The sequence below is a fragment of the Colletotrichum fioriniae genome, assembly GCF_027942845.1.
Source record: "Colletotrichum fioriniae strain IMI 355084 chromosome Unknown scaffold_7, whole genome shotgun sequence".
Classification (NCBI taxonomy): domain Eukaryota; kingdom Fungi; phylum Ascomycota; class Sordariomycetes; order Glomerellales; family Glomerellaceae; genus Colletotrichum; species Colletotrichum fioriniae.
In genome coordinates this window covers 1,925,676-1,945,626 of record NW_027076843.1, presented here as the reverse complement: position 1 = coordinate 1,945,626, position 19,951 = coordinate 1,925,676, and the positions used below count along the sequence as shown (strand labels likewise).

The following is a 19,951-nucleotide window of genomic DNA, read 5'->3' as shown; positions in this document are numbered from 1 at the left end:
CACATCTAAACCCAAGGCAAGCTTACAAGTGTGCGTGTTTCATCCATACGTTGCCGTCAACCCAGACTGGCGCCTATCATGATAGTACATTGACATTGAACTCCTTGCGACTCATTGGCCAAAAAAAGACATGTTTTTACAACTCCCATCCTGCGTCCTGCCCCATCCTCCCTCTCTACCGGTCCCCAAATCGCCAGGTATCTTCCTGTTTGGTGCCCGGTGCGAGCCAAGCAGCGTTACTCGCGCCGCGAGCTCTACCGTTGCTGGGGCCGTCAGACTTCTTGGCATCTTCGCCATGAGGCGAGTGCCCGTTGCTAAACGACTGGAAGGCTCCAGCGGAGACCATGGGGCTCTCAAAGACGGGCGCATTCTGGCTGGCGTTCAAGGCGTCCTTTGTGTTCAGGGGTAGCAGGGGCTCCTCCTTGATCTCCATCATCTTTGCCTTGCGGTCCGCCTTGTCCCGGTCGTGGGTGCGGTCGTAGAGGTAGAGGCCGACAAAGGTCAGCAGGATGCCGACGCCCTGGAGAGGGGTGGTCTGGTTGCGGAACCAGATGATGGCAATGACGATGACGAACACGCGCTTGATTAGACTGGCGACCGAGTACGTCACTGGCGAGACGAGGGACAAGAGGACGAAGGCGAGGATGTTTTGTCCAAAATGGAATGTGCCGTTGAAGATGAACTCGATGGTGAGGCGGCCGTGGTCAAAGGAGCCCGCTTTTTCGTTCAGGTCGACTGCGCCGTCGTGGAGGACGTCGCCGATGATGCCAGTGCCTTCGCTCCAGAACCAGATTGGGACCGTCAGGATGAACGCCATGCCGGAGGAGTAGCAGAGCAAGTTGAGCTTGTCGAGCTTTTGCGACCGCGCCGACTGGCCTTCGGCCTCGGCCTTGGCGGCTTCGTTGAAGAGACGCTTCGAGAAGATGTTCTGCGTCACGAAGATGATGGTGGCGAGAAGGGCGTATAAGATGCCCAGGAGCTCGCCGCTGTAGCTGTTGTGCTTGCCGGAGCAAGCAAGCATGACTCCGAGGGTCAGGGGGACCAACGACAGGTAGGTGTTGACGGAGTACCGGATGTTAAAGATCAAGCGGTAAGCCAAGACGGTGAAAAGGGGAGAGAGACCCTTGATGGTGTGGACCAGCGAGACGGGGATCTTGGAGGTCGCGGTCGAGCTCAACAAGTGGCCAAAGATTTGGAATGCGGCAAGGGGCATCGTCGTCGAAATGACATCGCGGGAAGGGTAGCGAATGCCATGCTTGAGGGCTGGTATCGTGGTCTTGAGACTTGGAAAGATGTTGGCGAGCCAGGCGAAGAGGATGCAGTAGGTCGCCACGAAGGCGAATTGAATAAGGGTCAGCGTCGCAGGCTTGTCGAAGGCGGTAAGGATGGACTTCGAGGACGTGTTCGTAAGGGCGGACGAGGTGTACCAGAGGACACAGAGCGCCTATGATGCGAGCTGTTAGCGGCCAGCAAGCAAAAAAAACACCAGGAAGGAAGCAGAGCAGCGTTTCTCAACAAGACTCACAATCAACCTCGGAGAGACAGGCGCCTTGAGCGCATCAGCTATCTCGTGAGCATTCTGGCCGACACTTCCGCCTCTTGTCCGTATGTTGTGAATGGCGTCACCCAGGCTCTTCTGCCTCCCGTGGCCGTACCGCGTTGGCACTTGCTGCCCCGGTGCACCCCATCTGACGCTGCGACCCTGGAGACTCTCCTTTCTGGGTTGCCAGCGGTCGCCGCCTACGGGCGCTCCTGGCAGCGCATAGCCGTTCGACTTTGCAGGACTCGGCGCCCTCGAACCGTTGGTGAGGTGGGAATCGATGTGGTCGGGGAACTTCTCCATGCCGCCGTTGCCGTTGGCAGAGAGGGAATCGATATCGCCGTACGGTCTTGGTGAGTGCTGCGACCGATTGACCGAGGAGGTTTGTGTTGTAGAACCAGAACTTGTGGAGTGAGGCATGACGCGAGCACTGGGGGAAATTTGGCGGGGACAAAAGTTCTTGGTATCAAGACAAGGTATCCCGTCTCCGTAAGGTAGCTGATAATGCTGGCAGGGTGGGTATGCGATTCTCGTAAATTAGGTAGTACCTCTGAGGCCTGGGCACCCCTCTGGAGATATCTGTTGTACTGATAGAAAAACGAGTGACAGATGCGGCAATCATGCGCGAAGGAAACCAAAAAACCTTAGACTTGCTTAAGGTCGAGCATTGTCTCTGCCTTTGTGGAAAGTCGATTTTCAGATGGTGACGCTCTGATGGTGGGAGGCCAGACGTTCTCTCTCTCTTTCGCATGGGCAAAAAAAAAGTCTCGACGGCAGGGCGAGATTTACACGTCCATACAAAAAGTCAGCTCCCTAAAGTTACTGGGGGAGCTGTCCTCATCTCAATCAATCGGAGATCCCACGGTGCTGCAGCGCGGCTTAGGAATGGCTCGTTGTCAGTGGCTGCTATCCCTGCTGAGCAAGGGGCAGAAACGCATCCCCCCACGGAGCTTCGCCCACCAGTACCACGGCATTCAACAGCCCGTGCCCGGGCACTAAACCCGCTGGAAGACCGGCGCAACGGGTTGGCACCTGCAGTTTGCACGGCGTCGTGGCATTGACGGGAGACACCTACGGCGCTGCTGGATGATTAGTAACGCCGCCTACCGATACCACTTGGCAAGCACTGGACGGCGCCGGTCCAAGCTTCGAGCAGTAAGAATACGTACCGTTCTTACCTCTTCGGCCAGGATTACGGACAGACCCACTTAATCGTCAAGCAGCCTCCAAAAGTTTGGCGCGGCTGTCACGCATCGCCAGTCGCCTCCAGAAGGCTGTTCAGCATTCGACTTCCATCAACATCTGTTCCATCACATTGTAATCCTTCTCTCCAGCCCATTCCTGCGCGCCCGCAGCACCACCGCCGTTTTGCGTTCCCACAAAGCATGCGCCCTCGCATAGACCCGAAAAGATTCACCATAGCCGCAGTGGTCTGCTACGTCGTAACACAAGCTACACCAAAAGCGTTCAGCTCCACGGCGCATTTCGATTCAAGATGGCGGCCCCAAAGATGACCAAGAACCAGATGCGGAGAGCGAAAAAGAAGGAACAGAAGAAGGCTCAGACAGAGGTGCGTTTTCCGTTCTGTGTTGCTGCATGCGCGCGTGATACTGATGTGGAGGACAATCAGGTCGCGTCAAACACTCCAGAGGTCAAGGACGACGAGACGAAGCCTGAGGAGACTGAGGCAACGCAAGAAACAAATGGCAACGATCTCGAGGTTAAGAACGAGTCCGAGAACAACGCCAAGGTCGAAGCCGATGGCCCTGCCGACGATGATTTCAACTTTGACGATGAGAGGTTTGCAGCTTTCAAGGATATCTTCTCAAAATTCGGCGTCGCGATAGACGAGGACGAAGTTTCAAAGGAGGCCAATGCAGGCAATACGGGCGAGGTATTGTGGGACGAGGATGACATCCCCAGCGAGGACGAGGAGGCATCCGGACAGACAAAGCTCTCCAAGAAGAAGAGGAAGCAACTCAACAAGCTCTCTATTGCGGAACTGAAGGCTTTGGTCAAGATCCCTGATGTTGTCGAGTGGCAGGATACTTCATCCACAGACCCGCGCCTTCTCGTACAGATCAAGGCGCAAAGGAATGTGGTACCCGTCCCAGGCCACTGGGCGCTCAAGAGGGAGTACCTTTCCTCGAAGCGAGGTATCGAGAAGCCGCCCTTCCGGTTACCAAAGTTTATCGCCGAGACGGGCATTACGGAAATGCGCGATGCTGTTCTCGAAAAGCAGGAGCAGCAATCTCTGAAGCAGAAGCAGCGTGAGCGTGTTGCCCCAAAGATGGGCAAACTGGACATCGACTACCAGAAGCTCTACGATGCGTTCTTCCGCTTCCAGACCAAGCCGGAACTCACGCGGTTCGGCGAGGTGTACTACGAGGGCAAGGAGAGCGAGGTTGATTTCCAGCACTTCCGGCCGGGTGACCTGACCGAGGCCACAAAGGAGGCCTTGGGTATGCCGCCAGGCGCACCTCCACCATGGCTCATCAACCAGCAGCGATTCGGCCCGCCTCCATCATATCCCACTCTCAAGATCCCAGGACTCAACGCCCCGCCGCCACCAGGCGGTTCGTGGGGTTTCCATCCCGGTGGCTGGGGTAAGCCCCCCGTCGACGAATTCAACCGTCCCCTCTACGGAGGCGACGTCTTCGGTCTCACAAACCAGGCCGGCGCACAAATCGCACCACCCGTCGCCGCGCCCCTGGCCACGGGCGAGCCCGTCGAGAAGACTCTCTGGGGTGAGCTGCAACCCCGCGACGAGGAGTCCGAAGAGGAAGACTCGGAAGAAGAATCCGACGAGGAGGAGGAGGAAGACGAGGACGGCCCCGGCGGCGGCCTCGCCTCGCCGAGCGGCATTGAGACCTCGGGGGGTATGGTCTCATCCGTACCGACGGATTACCCGGGCCACGGCGTCGAAACCTCGGTGGCGGGCGAGATGGATCTCCGCAAGCAGCGCCGCGGCTTCGACACGGAGGAGAGCTCGCACCCACGCTCGGCGTACCAGGTCATCCCCGAGCGGCAGCAGCGCACCGAGGGCTTCTTTGGCAGCGACAGAGTGTACGACCTCAACCAGCAAAAGGCAAACATGCCCGTTCTCGGCCAGGAGGACGACAGCCGCAAGCGCAAGAAGCCAGGCGACGTGGACGTCGCGCTCGACCCGGACGCGCTGCTCAACAACGACGGCATCAGCAAGGACGAGGTGCGGCGGCGGTTCGAGGAAGGGAAGCGCGAGGAAGGGTTGGGTGCCAAGTGGGCGTACGAGGAGGATCTGTCCGAGATGATTGCGCAGGAGTCGCGTAAGAGGCAAAAGGTGGATGAGAAGCGCAACGACGAGAAGAAGAAGCAGAGCAAGTACAGGTTCTAAACCTGACTTGGTGCTTGGTGCTTGGTGCTTGGCTGAATTCTTTCGTCTAGAAGGAAAAGGAGAGAGAGAGAGAGAGAATTGTAATGGTATCCTTGAATGGTTTTTTATGTTGCAATAGGGGCATCGGCGCCGGGTTGGGCATACAGAAATTCTGAATGTTATTTTTTTGCGATTTGACGATCCCATGCATACATATGTTGGTCTCGGTATCTCGAATAGATTGCTCTAGGGAAAAACAAAAAACAGAACAAACTCAACTTCGGACGTTAGGAGGCCATTTACTCGTCATTTCAAAGTGAGATTCAATTAGTATAGATCATGCCTGGTGCCTCTAGAATCCCATCTCTGTCGGCTCGCTACAATCATGATGCGACGCCGTTTGCTCTATGCAGATGATGTCCGCTTTGTTGAGATGGAAAATGGTAGGCTTCTTCTTCTTCTTCTCTCTTTTTCTTTCTTTCTTCCCCTCATACACATCCTCCCGTTTCCCCTAATCTTTCTCTCCCCATCCCTCGAGTTGACGAGTGAATACTTCTTACTATACGCTTATACATCTTATTACCGCGGCTGGCGGTGGCTGGGCTTTCCTCTCATGTCCGTTCTGCCGCTTGTGTGTCAAAACACTCGTTGCAAACCCAATCCGGGTCATCGACGCTCATCTTTGCGTTCTCGCTGATGCAGTCTGAGTGATAGAGCCGTTTTGAGCATTTCTAAAGACAAAGTTTAGCTGGCGTCGATTGCAAGGTTGCTTTTAATCACGGGTCATCACTCACCAGGTTGGTACACAGGAGAAGCCTCGGTCCCAGAACAGTCAGCCCACACACCAAGCAGCCACCGGCGCTCTTGCGGATGTGAGGCCCCTGAGGCGATCCCTTGGGCACCAGCGTCGGATACTCCCCGGTTTTGATGCCTAGTTTCGCCTTGCGCATAGCAATGTGGTCGAGGGCCTCCACGACAGTACCGTGGTCGAGGCTGCTTCGCGCCAACAGGTACGTAAAGTGCTTGCCAAACTCGGTCATGCGAGAAGGCGAAGAGAGGAGCCATTCCGACTTGAGCCTCACAAAGCTCAGCCACGCCGCGGGGAAGTATATGCTAGACGAGAGGCGCTTGGTGAGCATGAACTTATCCCATTCCTGCATATACTCCCTCTCGTCCGGCGGGACATCAGAGAAGTCCGCCAAGGCATCACGATGCCACTGGATGAGCCACTTATCGCTAGCGGGCGGCTTCTTGTATTCGGTGCCTGGTTGTAATGTCGCCCTGGTGATGGGGTCATAGAGCGTCTGTCCAATATCTGGCAGAAGCACTTTCGATCGTGTCTATAAAGAGTCAGCAACGTTCTTGTGAGAGAGCTTGCGGGAGAGCGAACCTGTGCAGGTTTGGCGAGCGGTTGTTTGCTGCCGCGACCTAGTGGTTGGGGTCCGGGTGTGCTCTGGTCCTCGGTACCAAACCGTGATGATAAGAATGATATATTGCCCTCTGCGAACTGATCCAAATCGAACGCCTTCGTAGGTCTTCTAAGAGCAAACGGCTCCGGACCAAATGTGTAGGACTCATAGCGGTGTGCCACTTCGAACTCTGCGCCTTTCGCGCGGGACTGCGGCCGGAACTCATACTGGTCATGTAGACTAATGAGATGAACCTGTAGCTGAGGAAGCGAGCTATGTGGCATGCCGCACGTGACGCAGCGGAATGAGTCCAGACAGACTTTTTCGCTGGGTAGGTGATAGGTAACGGTTCCCTCTTCAACAGCATTTGCGGTGCCGCGTTTCTTCCGCTTCTTGTCCCTGCCCTGGGCCTTGTCACTGAGGACTTTCAGGTTGTAATTCTTGGTGGCGCCGCGCACTCTCAGCGACCGGTTAGGGGTGAGTTCCTCTTCGAGATCCTCGTCGACGTGGACATCCCCGTTCACAGCGCCGTTTCTGGGAGCCTTGACTGGAGTTCCTGGTGGACTTTCGTATAATGGCTCCTGGCCGTAATCCGTGAGAAGTGAATCCTGCGCGGCTAGCATGCCGGATACTGTGATGGAGGGCTCTGTGCCCGCTTCCACAGCCCGAATCTGGCCTGCCTCAAAGGCAGTCGTCCACTGCGCATCAATATCAATGACATGCTCTGTCGGGCCAAGGGACTGCGGCGTCTTTTTGACTTTGAGGTTCAGTAGTGCCTTCCTGCGTGTGAATAAATCTGACGATGCGGCAGCGAGGACCCAGTGTATGGCCTCGGTAGGGTTTGCATCGTCGCCTGAAGAGTTGATGTTGATGGGAGGCCAAAAGGTTGGACCGGCAGCTTCGAGCTCGACACAGAGACGGTAAGAGTCAGCCAAGTCAAAGGAGCCATTGTCGTCGCGGTTGATGCGCATGCTGTCTTCCGGGATGTAGAATGGGCGTTGCAGGCAGATGCGCGCCATTCGATTGGGGCCGCCAGGATCCTTGAAAGACCTGATATCGCACAGCTGGCTGTTGCAGTAGAGCAGGACTTCACCAGCTTTGGTGACATGCGACAGCGAAACCTTGCATCGGGCTTTGAGGTTCACTACATCGTCGGAAGGGGCCACGGATATTCTTTTCGAGGCCCTGTGGAAGATTCTGTTGACCTGGACACGGAGGTTGCGCTGCAGATCACCAACATCTCGTGCCTGAAATATTTGGTCGGCGAGCTGATGATCGGCATCCATGCGACGACGCTTGTTGGGGCGGACTTCATGATGGCCGTTGGAAACATCTCCGGAAGCAGCGGCCTTGGAAGCCGAAGACTGGGTGTTTCCCATGCCTTGCAAGATGTTCCTCTGGAGAAAAGGGGTACTGCGCTGGCGCCGCGAGTGAAGCGTCATAGCTGGTGAAGGGGGACCATGAGAGGTTTATAGAGATAGTCCCGCTTGGTGCTTCCCAGAAAGGCTAAATGAAGACTGTAAGCCTTCAAATCTACCCTGGGTGTGGTCGCCCCTTACTTCGCAAAGCCCACTTCAACGTGGTGAGCCAGAGTGGAAGGATGTCTTGTCTCGATGCTCATTGAAGGACTGCAAGTGAGAGGCCGAGTCTCACGAGAAAGGGGCAGTGAGGCGCAACCTCACTGTTGTCTCCTTTCTGGCGTCTTGAAGCAGAAGATGCAGAGTGGCGGGCTGCACAATCCGGACAAGGCGCAAGTCAAGTTTAGATTTTTTTTGTGCCAGATCCAGAGCCAAAGAGGTGTCGTGGTGACTTGTGAGCAATGCGACAGGAGGGCCGAGACAGTGAGTGGGACCCAACGAGCGAGACGCGACCGCGACTGCGACTGCGACTCGGGTCTTGGTCAGAAAAAAGAAAAAGAAGCCCGGGCGGTAGGCTGCTTGGACGAAAGAAACAGAAGCGAGCCTAAAATATGACGGACTGCAAGACTAGAAAACCATGTTCTAGCTTTGGCTGAAGAAAGACGGCGCGTTCCTGACGGTCAAGAGTGGTGGCGCTGGGCGATGACAATAACAGGAACAGGCCGTGATAGAGTGGGAGTGGAAGCGCGTCGTCGTCGATGGCTCAAAAAACGTGGATAATCCACCCCCGGAGCAATTGAATTTTGGAGATGGACCGGGGGGGCCTTCAGCAAACGTGTTTGTCACTGGCCAGTGGCGCCAGGCTCTCACGCCCCCTAATTGCCCGTGAAACTAACTGCCTGCCCTGGGCAAGGGGGCACCACAGCACTTGATCGATGAATAAGGTACCTAAGGTACCTTACTCCGTAGGTGTCTTCTACTGAGGTGTGCTTTGTGCCTGTTCTGGTTGGCTTTGGGCTTCTGGCTGCGGATACCTACCTGCATTCAGATACCTTACGGAGTAAGGTGGTGTACGCAGTAAGGTAAGGTAGGTACGGGTACGTTACTCGAGGAAACCATCAAGTCATGTTCATGATTGGTCAAACTCCTGTACCAGCGGGGCCATTCTCTCCAGGCGAAACGGAAAGCACCCGACTGCGCAGATGCTCGCCCCGGCACCCAAATCAAGTTAAGTTGGTCCTGCTTTCCCGAGTATGGAACCCTGTCTCGAATTTCTTGAACAAATATTTCTGTTTCCTTCAGGCCAACTTGCACTTGAACATGACATGATGTTTTCTTCCAGAGCTACAGTAGAGCTGCCATCCGCACGGCAACTCGGCGCAAAGCAAATGACAGCCAATCTTTCCCTCGCCGGCCAGGATCTACTTGCTCCTATCCAAATTACCGCCACTCCGCACATTAGCATTCTTTGTGTCGATGTTGTTACGCCAGGGAAACCTGATGCTGTCACACTTCAAGCAAACTCACTCTCAAAGTTGAGAGACCGAGGACTTCCACTTACCTGGCCTTCTTTTTTTTTTTTCCTTTCTTTATGGTACCTACGGCGCACAGGCCATGTGTTTGCGGGGCTCCTTAACAAGCGTCGACTGCAGCCCACGGCAGCCTTGAGGTGTCCCCAGACGCTAGTGCAAGGCTGACAGCTCCTCTTCGTTGGTGGTTCAGTGAGGTGACTGTTGCGCGCACCTACCCCACCAACTCCAACTCACTTGCAAATGTGTGAACTTTCCTCCACGAGCCTCTCCAAATTTCTTACCTTACACTTTCCCTTTACACAAGTGTGTCGCTGTGCGCCGTCAATTCTTCCTCCATCTCTTGTTACACGTTGCACGGGTGAATCGCTTCTGCAACTTGTCGTTGTACTTATTGATATCGGACTTCCGGCCGCTGGCGCATACCGTCGCAAACGTCATCACTTGACAGCTTCAATCAGCATGCGCTAGGTTTGGTGTGCAACTCGACACTCTTCTGACTGGTTACATCACCGGACGGCTCTGCGTATAGTTGAAGCACAGGTTAGTCACCAAGTCCAAGACGGTCTTTATTGGAACAATCCCTAAGAAGCAACTCCTCTCGATGCAGGGCACACCACAACTGCACCATGGTTTCTAAGCGGCAAGCCACAGCCTCGAGGCCTCGTCGCAGCTCAGCGATCGCTACAGGTTCCCAATCTACTGCCAACGATCGAATGCGAGTTACCAAGGCCGGAGCCCGAACGTCCCCGAACAAGCTTGCCGATGGTCTCCGATCTAAAACTCGATCCTCGACTCGCTCCCACATTCAGTCATATGTTGGCATGGAAAGCACTGATGAGGAAGACTCCGTCGCGGACGAATCCGAAGATTTTGAAGAATCACCTCGCACCTCACGCAAGAATCCCCGAAAGACGCCGAATAAGGCTAGCGACGGAAGAGGGGCGAGCCGGGCCGGCACCAAACGCAAGTCGACCACCACTGCGCGAGACTCTGCCCATAAGAGAGGTCGAGGTCGACCTCGCAAAGTGGAGGCTGCACCGCGGAAAGCCAAGCACGACTCCTCGGACGAGTCTGAAGACAATGGGTTCGAAGACGAATTCTCAGATGCGAAACGTACCCCAAAGACCACTCCGGCTAAGCCGCGTGGAAGGCCATCGAAGAAAAAGGCGGATATCGATATGAACACCACAAGCCCCGTCATTCCAAATTGGCTCGACCCTCAAATTGCGCATTCAATCTGGGTTCAGATATTTCAATTCGCGGCGGTTTCAGGTGATGAGCAGGATACATTAGACGTCAACTGGATTCTCCATACGGCCAGGACGTGCAGGCAGTTCGCTGATCCAGCATTGACCGTTCTCTACAAATGTCCACCAGTACGGGACGAGACCAAAGCTTATGGGCTCGCGGAATTGCTCGAGAAGCCGCTATCGCAGACTACGTTCAACTACAGAGCCAAAATCGAGGCCCTTCACATCGACGTGAGACTGGTGTCCTTAAGAGGTCTGACATCGCCACTGAAGCTGATGCAGAACTTGCCACGTCTCAAAGAGGTCCTGCTCGTGCATGGATATGACCAGGCCCCTTTCCGAAAGCTGAAGGAATCCATCAAGTGGACTTACCCTGACGAGCTCTTTGAGGCATTTGAGGTGTCTCCTACTGCAGATGCTGAGGCTGGGGAAAAGACTGCAATAACACGGCTCCAAAGCTGGCAGTGGAGCTCCAGGCTGATGGACAAGAACTGGGAGGCGAGCCTTGCGAGGCTTCAAGAAGTTCACCAGATGCCGAGCTTCGTCTCTTTACGGAAACTCAAGTTCGTGAACTACCAGATGCCATCCATCAGACTGGACAAAGATCCCGAGACCAATCCTGAATTGCTTGCCGAAGATCAGAAGTCTGTAAGCCTGCTTGCGAATTCTATACTGGCTCTCCCCAATCTCGACGATCTGGTCTTTGAATCATCGACAATCATTACTACGTCACTATTTCCCTTGCTCCCAGCAAGGCTGAGACGCCTAGAACTAGTGAACTGTGCGGAAGTCATTGCCGACGATTTCAGCTTGTTTCTGGTCACGAAGGGACATCAGTTGCAGTCGCTTATGTTGAATCACAACCGTTCACTGAACCTGTCCTTCCTTACGGTGCTGGGAACTGCTTGTCCGCACCTTAAGGAGCTGCGTATGAACCTGCAGTACTTCAGCCTATTGGAATCGAGTAACGATCGACTTCCATCTTACGACACGCTATTGCTTCCGAATGAGGTTCCTAGCTGGCCAGCATCTTTGCAAGTGGTTCATCTGGAGAATCTTCGTCACTGGAGCTCCGGCGCAGCCGATACTGCGGCTGCCGAGGCCTTTCTTCAATCATTGATTGATAGCGCTATAGAGTTACCGGATCTTAGACATATCTCCATCAAGGCAATGCTCAGTATTTCCTGGCGATCACGAGTGGAGCTCCGAAAGTCGTGGCAGGAAAAGTTTGAAAGGATCTTCCTTCGACAAAGCCCTGACCCAAAACCACACTTCACCCTGCAGAAACCGTTGCCCGTCGAGCCATCGCCCCTGGTCGTTTCGAAACGAAAGTCCAAGAAACCTATCGCAGAGCCATCTCGGCGGAGCAAACGAGTTGTGTCTCATGCTTCCGGTACATCTTCTCGCGCTAGCAGCACGTCGAGAGGGCTTCGTGGCCAGCAGCTGCAGCCCAAGTCGTACGCGGAGCCTGATAGCGATGAATTTGACTCTGATAGCGATGTCGATATGGAAGAACCCGAAGAAGATTCCAACGAGTGTGAAACCGACCAGGCCACAGAAGAAACGGCGGCAGATAAATTTGTACAAGGCATGTGCAACGTTGTCGATATCCATATCGACAACCAAAAGCCTCGGGAGCATCAGTACAGCATGGATGACTTCCTGAACGACGAACGAGACTTTGAGGTCGACGACGAGTGGGATAGCGATATGGACTACGCGTAGGAATGATTTGAGTCTTCGCTTCCCTTTGTTTGTCTGTGAGAGGTGTACTCGCATGACCTTTTTCATTTTGGCTTTCCCAGGGAAGCACTGAGGACGATGCAAATTTCCTCAGATATTGTGTAATACTACAACTTGGCCGTCTTCTATACACACGAGTTCATGGCTTGATACCATGAAAGATGAGACGACGAGATGAGCTATGGTTTGGCTTGGGAAATAAGGAAGGGCTTCACTGGAACTCGCTTGGCTGGCCAGCATGGGTTTACGGAAATGGGTATGGATCATGGATATGAACTGATGGATCGGGCTGAAAGGCCAGAAGAGAGACAATTTGGAGGCATCACATTCTGGCCTACCATGCCTTACTATAAGGTACCTCAGGTTATGGCTTCTTCCATGCCCTACGGTACAGATAAGGCAGCAGTAAACAGTTGCTTAATAAAGACAAAAGAAACGGTACCATCAATGCTGGCACGCCTTCTTCTTCATTCATGAACTGGGACGTATCCAATACACCGCGCATTTACTTCACTCTTCGGGATCAAGCCACAAGAGGCACAGCAACCCAGATTTCCTCTCTCTCTCTCTCTCTCTCTCTCGCTACCTTGCTACAAACTCCCGACGAGGAAGGGGGACTTATTAATCCGTTTGGCCAGACCAGACATACGAGTATTCCGGTACCTGTCAAGTTTACAAACACACGGAGGGTATGTATGTACTTGGACACCCACTTGATTTCTTGTATTTTCCTACATGTAATGAAGCAAAAGCAAGAAAGGGAGGAGGCAAGGGTATGTGCCTCTCCGACTAACAGATAATAGTAGTAGTACATCTTCATCGCCGCTGTAAAAGGGGGGGAGAAAAGAAAACAAGAGTAAGCCCTTTCCCCCGTCTCCGGTCCACCCGAAATCACAACACAGAGTCCATTCCTTCCTTCTACGTCCTTCCCAATGTAATCTACCACGTAACGGAGCTCGCTCTCTCCTAGAACGCGGCACCGCCCATGCCTTCACCAGCCAAACTCTTCAAGCTCTGCTCGCTCACGTCCACCCTCGTCTTCCACGCCTTGGACTCCATCTCGAGCTTGTCCCACATCTGGAGGCTCTGCCGCAACTTATCCTGCTTCGCATCCAGCTCTGCGCGGGCCTTTTCCTCCTCCGCCTTGAGTCTCTTGTAGTGCGGCTCAATGTCCCTCGTGATGCCCGTCGTCGTCGGGAGCAGGGACGGGTCGATCTTGCCGCCGGGGATGATGGGCGGCAAGGTCGCAAGCATGCTCTGCGCGAGCGTCAGGCGGACGTTTCCGGGGCCACCGTGCTGTGAGGAGGGGCCCGTGGGGGGGTTGAAGGCTTTAGGTGCTGACGATGTGCTTAACGGTGTTGTGTTGGAGGGGTTGGCGCGCGGACCGGTTGGGATGCTGGAGGGTCCGTTGCCAATGGCGGAAGGGGATGTCGTGGGGGCAGGGGCCTGGCGAGGGGATGGACCGGACCACGAGCCTCGTCCACCGCGGGCGTTGTATCCGCCGCCCTGGCCGGAGCTACATAGCCTCGGGGGGCCGGCCGGGGATCGTCGGGCTAACGGCGTCTGCGCGCGAGGGTGGCACGCTCGGGGTCGGCGGGTGTCTAGGGTGGCTGGACAGCTGGTGAGCTGGCGGGCGCAGTGAAGTTTCGGGTCGCGGCAGGGCCGGTTGGAGGAGCACGTAAAGCGGCGGGGCCTCGAGGTGGTGTCTTTGCGGCCGGCGGGGCCGGCTCTTGGGGGGCGGCGATCGCGGAGGCGGCGGAAACGGCGGCGTTTGCGGTGGCGTTTGCGGCAGGCTTGGGTGCTTCGCGAATCGTCGTCGTCATCGTCGAGGACGATGATGCGGCAGAAGCACCGGTCTGAAGCGGTGTGGGTTCCCGCTCTCGCTCTCGCTGCTGCTCCCGCTCGACTCGCTCGACACGCTCCCCACGCTCCCTCGATTGCGGCCGCGAACGTGCTCGGGTGGAAGGAGGAGGATGCGGTGACGACTTGCCTGAAGCTGATCGAGACGTGATCGCTGACGAGATGCCAGAATCTCGGGGCGGCGAGGCCCGTCTGTAAGAGGATCCTACGTATCTCTCGCCCCCACCGCCACGGCGGCTCGTACTACGAGACCGTGGGCGGTAGTTGCCACGAGATACCGGCGCAGGCGACCGCCGGGGTGGACTTCTGTCCCTGGGACCTCTGTCGCGGCCATATGGCGAACGCGACCGGCGTCTAATAGGTAATGAGACCGTAGTCTGCGCAAAGGGGGGCAACGCACGGTACCTGTCGTCCCGCCGATCAAAGTCCCTGTCTCTGTCCCTCTCACGCTCTCTGTCTCTGTTGTCGCGGCGCGGCGGCGATCTGGCTCGATCACTTCTCTCATCTCGGATGGCGGGAGATCTTCCAATAGGACTGCGGCGCCTTGAAGGGCTACGTCTCGGCGAGGGCCGTCTCACAGGAGGGGGGCTTCGAGTTCTGTCTCGTCTGCGCCATGTGTCGCTCTGAGGGCGCGGGTCTCTATCGCGGGACCGATCACGTCGGTAACGCTCAGCACTGCGCGAGCGGCGTCGCGCGGGAGATCTTCCGGGGACATAGCTGTCCGAGGTCAACGGTGGTGTGCGGGCGCGGTCTCTGTCGCGGTCTCTGGATCTCGGGCGGTCTCTGGTGTCTCTGGTGTCTCTGGTATCTCGATCTCGGTCTCTGTCGCGGTCGCGAGATCTTGGCCGGTCTCTATCTCTGTCACGATCACGGTCGCGATCGCGGTCGCGGTCACGATCTCTATCTCGGTCTCGTTCGCGGTCCCTCAGCGGGCTTCGGGCTCGTCGAGGAGAGCGGTCGCCGCCGCCACCTCCGCCTCTAGGGAAGGGTCTCCAGGACTCGCCAGCGCCATACCTAGTGACCTCACCGTCCTCGTACCTGGGATGTTTCGTCAGCTGATGCCATGGATGATGGTTCAAATACAATTAGAAGGCCCATGGGGGCTGGGCAATGGTAAATCGGTGCAGGAGGCACATCGCTCCTGCCTGCCTGTGAAGATGTGTGATCGCCGTACAGGTCCGGCAGTCCGAGATGGGTCCGTGACAGGTACCAAGTTGGAAAGCAAGCGATACACTGATCACTGATGCCACGGGGTTCCACTTCCCGTGAGCGACGCTCCAGTATGAAGGAATCGTGGAATATGCCAAGCTCGATCAGGTAGGCCCTCGATGAGCTCGGAATGAACGGATGGGAAATACAACAGAGCTGCCATAGCACTACTTACCTGCTTCTCCGATCGCGATCCATGTTCGTTCGTGTGTCGTGGAAATTGTAGCCTGCAGATAGGCTGAGAGCAGTGCTCGTAACAACGCCTCTCGTGATGGGGTCGTGAATCTTTGCTTGCGCGCGCGCGATAGGTAGTCGGGTTGGAAAGTTGATGGGTCAGCTAAAATGCGCGCCAACGTTAGACGTCAATCGTCCTTGGATGGAGCAGCAGGGTTCCTAAGGATGCAAGCAGCAAAAAGCGCCCGAGGATTGGGATCGGGCCCCCCCTGAAAACCAAAGGGTACCCACAAAACGGAGGCTGAGAACCAGCTGTGAAGCGCGCCCAGACGCGGCAGTCGAGATAAGATAGAGACACATCGGCTATTAGGCCAATTAAAGAGAGCGCGACAACGTCAGTGCTGTTCCACAAGGCGTCCTTTCGGCTAGGACCAATTAAGGTCTAGAGAATTGACGATGGCCTGGGATCTAAAGTGATTTGCCGGAAAAATTGCAGACGCCCCCACGACGAGGCGAGTATCGAAAGGCCACGAAAAACATTGCGGCAACAGGTTTTCAGAGAAGGATCCACTGACTAAGTCTCTTCTACACTTGGAGACTGAAAAAGACAAAAGTCAGGTCACTTACTGCTACATGCCTTCCCCCTCACCCTGCATGTGCCAAACCTGGTGCAAGACACATCACCGAAAGGTCAAAAAGCAAAAGATTAACCCGAAGAGTGGCTTTGCCAATCGCGGTGAGGATTTGAGCCTCACGCGGGGGTCGAACCCGCAACCTTGAGATTAAGAGTCTCACGCTCTACCGATTGAGCTAGCAAGGCGGGTTATTGTGTGGATGCTGTGATCCACTGTTGGAGAGGAAGGCTGTGACTCGCCTCTTGGACCCAGCTACAGACTACGCCTTTGGTGAACGGTGCTCTCTATCGCACTACGCAGATAGTAGGTAGGGCAGATTGAACGGTTCGGGGCAACATGGTTGGCAACTGTGGTGGTGTATCAACAGAATTCTCTTGCGAAATGCCTAAGGTACGTCGCTGGCCACTATCCCGCGCTCGAAGATTCCTCGCTACCAAAAGTGTCTCTTCTCTCAAAAATCCTCCGCACCCCCGTAATCAGCGTGCTGCGGACCTGGAACATGTCTCCGTACTCAACGTCAGCCGACGCTTCAGTACCCATTTGCATATGTGCTGCACTAGACGCGCCTACCCCGGTTTCTCGTCCCATGCTCGAACTTCCAGCTTCGCTCAGCCGGCGTATGTCAAGCCATCTTATCGTCTTCCGTAGTGTCACCATTCTGCCGAGCCGCGAGCATATCCAGCATCCAGCTCTGGACCTCCTTGGCATGGGTCTGCGCCATCTTCTGGGTGCCGTTTTCCGGACTCCGAATTACCGTGCCGAAGCGGCGCTTACTTACTCTGTGCTTTGTGTCCGCACGAGACCAGCACGCATGATCATGCTCAACGTAGATCTGGGAGTGATCCTTATACCAAGGTGCAAGCTCGGTGTCAACGTCAGACTTGACAGGTCGCAACATTCCCTTAATAAAGCAGGCGACTCCAGCAATTCTGGCTTTGCAGTCTGCCGTGAAATGATTAGTAGGGGAACAGCACGTTACTTCTGTTGTGAAGAGACATACCTCGTCCAGTCAAGAGCGCCCTGACTCCACTGTACGACCGACCTACGCCAAGCAGCAAAATGTCGTCGGCCTCCTCGTAGAGCTGGATGTAGTTGTCCCACAAGTAGTTCGCCAGCTCCTGAAGCTCGCCCAGGAGCTCAATCTCTCCTGTCTGCTGGGTGTAAGGCTCCATGTCTTCGTCTCGCAGAACCTTGTTCGGAACGTTAACATCCATGACCGCAATGCCTTGGCCAACAGCCCAATCGATGTACTGTTCGACGCTGTCGACTACCCAGGCGTTATGGGCTTCCACGTGGCGGTCAACCACATCAGGTTGAGCCAACACCTCCGGCGGATCATGAAAGATGATGAGGATTCGCCGCGCGGATGGAATGTCTGGTGTTACGAGGACCTGGTTCTCGTAGGACTTGAAGAGCATGTCTCTTTGTATGAAAAGAGGAATCATCTGATGGCGTTGTGACAGAGCCTGCCTTTGGCCGAGCCTGATGTGGTCGTTGAGTCTTGTTACATGCAGATCTTGGATATCCGGCATCGGAATAATGCCAGGTCTCATGCATTCCCAGTACGGCGCGTGATAGCTTTGTACTTTGGCGAGGACCCTGGCCGCGTCCTTGTTCAGAGATGGCAAATTCATCTTCGGTGGTGGTTCTCCCATTAGCGTACGAGCGACTGATACCGCTGACGTTGAGATGGCTTGCAGGTTGTAGCCACCCTCCAGGCACACGACAACTTTGCCTTCTGCCAAGGACATGAGCATATGGGTCATGTGTGCGTAGCAAGCAGGGCTCACAAAGCAACCGCCAAGCTCGTCTCCGTCGGCAGCGTCGAATCCTGCAGAAATGACGACCAAGTCCGGGTTGAATTCCTTGGCGATAGGCATGATGATCTTTTGGAAGGCGGCAATGTACTCGCCATCCCCCATACCCTGATCATGCCATCCAATGTTGATGTTCTTCCCCAGTCCAGGTCCCGTACCGCAGTGCTCGAGGCCCCCATCCGGTATTTCTGCGTTCTCTGGCGGTCCGGGATAGAATTGTCCATTTTGGTAGACGTGAAGAGAGATGTACAGAACATTTGGGTCGTCGTAGAAAATATTCTGAATGCCGTTGCCGTGATGAACGTCCCAGTCCAAAATGAGCACCTTTCTGCAGGCCTCTGGATACTCTTGCTGACATATCTTGACAGCGACGGGCACGTTGTTGAAGAAGCAGAACCCGAGGGGTTGGTCATATTCTGCATGATGACCGGGGGGTCTGATGACAGCAAATGCATTCTTGACGTTACCCTCGACGACATGCTTGCAGGTGTCGATGGCGCCGCCGCAGGAGAGAAGGGCTGCCGTGAATGTCAGGCTACCGACATAGAGCGAGGCACGGCCTTGATCATATTGCCGGCTCGTTTCTCGTAGCGTTGGGTAGTCCATCTTCGATAGGCTCTCGACCCAGTGATAGTGCAGCGGAGTGTGTGTGGTAAGAATTTCTTCCTTGGTTGCTTCGCGAGCGCCAATCCTCCACATGTACTTCGACGGGTTGTGGCGCATCACTTCCGTGATTTTGCTTTCTGGGCCGTTGAAAACCAGGCCATTCCTCTTGAACGCTTTGAAAATCTCTTCTATTCGGCGAGGGTCTTCCGGATGATGAGGCGTGGTACCGAAATCGGCGTTGACGTGAAGCTTCATGCGGTCATCGTAGCAACATGCCGTGGGTAGTAGTCCTCGTCTGCGGATCGAGTCATCGTCTAGAATTTCTTCATAGTCCTCTCCGTCCTCCTCATCCTCGTCGTCGGGCGATGTGGTATTCTCATCTTTTTGTACCCCATCAGCAGGCACTGCGACTCCATTGGTGGTTGTGGCATCATTTGAAGGCTTATCGTCCCCGCCCATGACGACGTCCGGGTCGCCGCCTTCCATGGTCCAGAAACCGGCTGTATCTACACGCCCCAAAACGTTGATGATGATGCTTATCGTAAGCGACCTGGGATGAGGACAGTGTCCGATACTTCGGGCAGCAGAGCGAGATCGCCGTGGCTAAATAACAGAGACTTTCCGAGGTACTAATGGCCAAGATGTTTTGAGCTAGGACGGAAGGCAGTCCTATGTCTCAGAAAGATGAGCAGGTCCGACTAAATGCTCTGCCCTGTCTCCGGAAGCTTATCGCTCTTCAACCACGCAGAAAGAAACAATCCAGACTGCCCTGAATTAGGCGATCTTCTAATTCCAGGTTAGTTATATACTCAGGGTTCGTCGAGGAGCCGAACGTTGATGAACAGCAAGGCAGGCCAAGTGAAAGACAAAGTGTATCTTTTGTGAGTTGTTGTTTCGGAAGCGCGTCTCTTGAATAAGTGATAGCATCAAAAACACCTCTCAGAATGAAACTGAGGACTTATGAAGCTCAAATGAAGCTTCTTTGTTGCTCGGTCTTGATGAAAGGCAAACGGCTTAAAGAGAAACATTCAAGATGCGCCATCTCAACTAGCCCGCTTGATGATGAGACACAAGACTGATCAGACTGTCGCTTGACTGTCATAGATAGAAAAGGCACTTTGTGAAATAGCAACTGACCTTTGCGAGAACGGCGGCTCAACTATGGCTGCTGCCCGAGATGAGATCAGCACTGAGATCGGACAAGGTCGCCGCCAGCTGTAGTAGGTCGGTCTGTCGCAAGTCGGATTACAAGCGCAGCGCCTGCAGATGTTGGATCGTATATCGGGTGTAAGAGGTGAGTTCGAGAGAAAGGAGATATTAAGAACAAGGTTCCAGATGCGCAAAGACAATGCGCCGCGCTGATGGGGGACAATGCCGTCGTGTAGGACGGCTATTAAGTGAGTGGCCGGGTGTGAGTGAGGATGGGAGAGGCTTGGGCCACTGACAAGGCGGGAGCTGGCCACAAG

At 55.0% G+C, this 19,951-nt stretch overlaps 6 protein-coding genes and 1 non-coding gene across 7 annotated transcripts; 2 read left to right on the top strand and 5 right to left on the bottom strand.

Annotated features, from left to right (window-relative positions):
• Window positions 1–175: 175 nt before the first annotated feature.
• On the bottom strand, window positions 176–1,960 carry N0V96_006699 (uncharacterized protein; the record flags this gene model as incomplete). The annotated part of the gene is made up of 2 exons (XM_053198878.2): window positions 176–1,444; window positions 1,526–1,960. 2 exons carry the CDS (start codon window positions 1,958–1,960, stop codon window positions 176–178), a joined length of 1,704 nt encoding a protein of 567 aa, XP_053043710.1.
• Window positions 1,961–3,035: 1,075 nt separating this feature from the next.
• Window positions 3,036–4,913, top strand: N0V96_006698 (uncharacterized protein; the record flags this gene model as incomplete). Its single annotated transcript, XM_053198879.2, has 2 exons — window positions 3,036–3,110; window positions 3,171–4,913. The coding sequence occupies 2 exons, from the start codon at window positions 3,036–3,038 to the stop codon at window positions 4,911–4,913; spliced, it is 1,818 nt and encodes a 605-aa protein (XP_053043711.2).
• A 590-nt stretch (window positions 4,914–5,503) lies between these two features.
• Window positions 5,504–7,680, bottom strand: N0V96_006697 (uncharacterized protein; the record flags this gene model as incomplete). The annotated part of the gene is made up of 3 exons (XM_053198880.2): window positions 5,504–5,623; window positions 5,687–6,232; window positions 6,283–7,680. 3 exons carry the CDS (start codon window positions 7,678–7,680, stop codon window positions 5,504–5,506), a joined length of 2,064 nt encoding a protein of 687 aa, XP_053043712.2.
• A 2,224-nt stretch (window positions 7,681–9,904) lies between these two features.
• N0V96_006696 (uncharacterized protein) lies at window positions 9,905–12,166 on the top strand (the record flags this gene model as incomplete). The annotated part of the gene is made up of 1 exon (XM_053198881.2): window positions 9,905–12,166. The coding sequence occupies one exon, from the start codon at window positions 9,905–9,907 to the stop codon at window positions 12,164–12,166; it is 2,262 nt and encodes a 753-aa protein (XP_053043713.2).
• A 984-nt stretch (window positions 12,167–13,150) lies between these two features.
• N0V96_006695 (uncharacterized protein) lies at window positions 13,151–14,378 on the bottom strand (the record flags this gene model as incomplete). The annotated part of the gene is made up of 2 exons (XM_065757803.1): window positions 13,151–14,236; window positions 14,289–14,378. 2 exons carry the CDS (start codon window positions 14,376–14,378, stop codon window positions 13,151–13,153), a joined length of 1,176 nt encoding a protein of 391 aa, XP_065613720.1.
• Window positions 14,379–16,174: 1,796 nt separating this feature from the next.
• N0V96_006694 lies at window positions 16,175–16,247 on the bottom strand. Its single transcript has one exon. It is a non-coding gene; the product is annotated as a tRNA-Lys (tRNA).
• Window positions 16,248–16,684: 437 nt separating this feature from the next.
• On the bottom strand, window positions 16,685–18,971 carry HDA1 (Histone deacetylase hda1; the record flags this gene model as incomplete). Its single annotated transcript, XM_053197777.1, has 2 exons — window positions 16,685–17,004; window positions 17,063–18,971. The coding sequence occupies 2 exons, from the start codon at window positions 18,969–18,971 to the stop codon at window positions 16,685–16,687; spliced, it is 2,229 nt and encodes a 742-aa protein (XP_053044855.1).
• Between the last annotated feature and the right edge of the window lie 980 nt (window positions 18,972–19,951).